General features: G+C 25.2%; 1 protein-coding gene across 1 annotated transcript; it reads left to right on the top strand.

Moving 5' to 3' along the window:
* Position 1: 1 nt before the first annotated feature.
* On the top strand, positions 2-560 carry LOC111681598 (the record flags this gene model as incomplete). Its single annotated transcript, XM_046950216.1, has 1 exon — positions 2-560. A coding segment is annotated over one exon (423 nt), but the record flags the coding sequence as incomplete, so codon positions are not given.
* Between the last annotated feature and the right edge of the window lie 1,069 nt (positions 561-1,629).

The raw sequence follows: 1,629 nt of genomic DNA, 5'->3' as shown, positions 1-1,629 counted from the left end.
TATACCATCGATAAAGGGACGTCAACAAGTAATATTTATTAAAAATCCAGAAAATAATAATTATGAAAAGGTTTTACAAAATCTATTACAAAACGCAGTACAGCCAAAAACCCATATTTATGTACTTAATAAAGAACCCAATTATGCTGGATTACAGAAAAAGTTCCAAACAATTCAGAAAACAGTACACCATAAACCCGAAGTACACTTTATTAAATATCGCAATCCTACAGATGCTCAAAGAATTCAATCGACAATTATACAAAAATATGGAGGCAGAAGTAACGAGAAAGCCGCCCTTAAACAGACACGTTCTGTGACAAGTGATAATAAACCAGTGGATAAAAATTATGCCATAAATTTCTTGCCAACGGGTGTGGATGTTGTACCCGGTAGTTCATATATACCATTAGTTTTATATTAATTGCATTCTTAAAAAGATTTATATTCATTAAACAACTTGTTAAAAGTACTGACTGGAGTTTTATTATATGATTAATTAATTCAATGATTTGCATTAAAAAAATTAGTTAATTAAAAAAAAAATAAAACTTATAATAATAAAATTTAGCACTCCTTAATAAAATGTAAAAAATATTTCAATTTAGAATTTACTTCAATTTAATCATTGTTTAACTTTCCTATAAAGTAATACATATGTATGTACATACATATACTTATGTATATGTATCTACATTTGTGTATATTTTTTAACAATATCATAACTCTGCTTTTTTGTTGTTTTTTTAATATTTCAAATTTTAATTCCTACTAAATTGACTTTTGCTTTTGGGCATTAACTAACTTATACTTGTTGTTTGTATTTAGTTTTTTTATTTTAGTTGACGCAGCTGATAAGATACGGTGAATAAACTATTAACAAGAAAAAACCACATAAATATCAATTTCTTATACACAAAGTTATAAGAATTTGCTAATGAATCATAATTTGGTTTTTAAATACAATTCAATTTTTAATGTACATACATACTTATGTATAGTGTGAATATATCAAAGAATAAATTACATACAAACACAAAATATTTTTAATATTTAATCGTTAAAACAATTTATGATTTGTTTAGTTTGTTTATTTTTAAGATTTGCATGCGATTAGAAACAAATAAACGAAACAAGTAAGCGAATAAACAAATGTGTTGCAAATGAGCAACAAATTTCAACAAGTTTGTATATTTATTTGTAGTTTTTGGATTGAGAAAATTATTTTACAATCACAAATATTTTATCGTATGCATTGCCGTACACTTATCGATATTTGAAAGATAAGTACTTAAGCAGTTAGTTAAAAGGCTTACTTCTTTGAATGTTTCAATCTATATTATATATTCTTTATTAACTAACAGAGACTAGCATAATCAAAAACATGTCTTTTATATAGATTTTTCAATTTTAAAACATATCTTTTATTTCTGGTGTGAGATCGATTTTTTTGTTGTTGATGACAAACATCTTAGCAATCACTTTAATTACTAGGTAACGGGTTAAAATGCTATAATTTACTTACGCAGTAGAATTTTAAGTTATTATTTTTACAAGGTGATGTTATTGGAGGTAAGTACTTACCACAATCGCTTAAAAGTAATTAGAAAACTCAGTCAATATAAAGCA

Source organism: Lucilia cuprina, chromosome 4 (genome assembly GCF_022045245.1).
Source record: "Lucilia cuprina isolate Lc7/37 chromosome 4, ASM2204524v1, whole genome shotgun sequence".
NCBI classification, from domain to species: domain Eukaryota; kingdom Metazoa; phylum Arthropoda; class Insecta; order Diptera; family Calliphoridae; genus Lucilia; species Lucilia cuprina.
The sequence above is the reverse complement of the archived record's forward strand: the minus strand, read 5'-3'. Positions and strand labels throughout refer to the sequence as shown.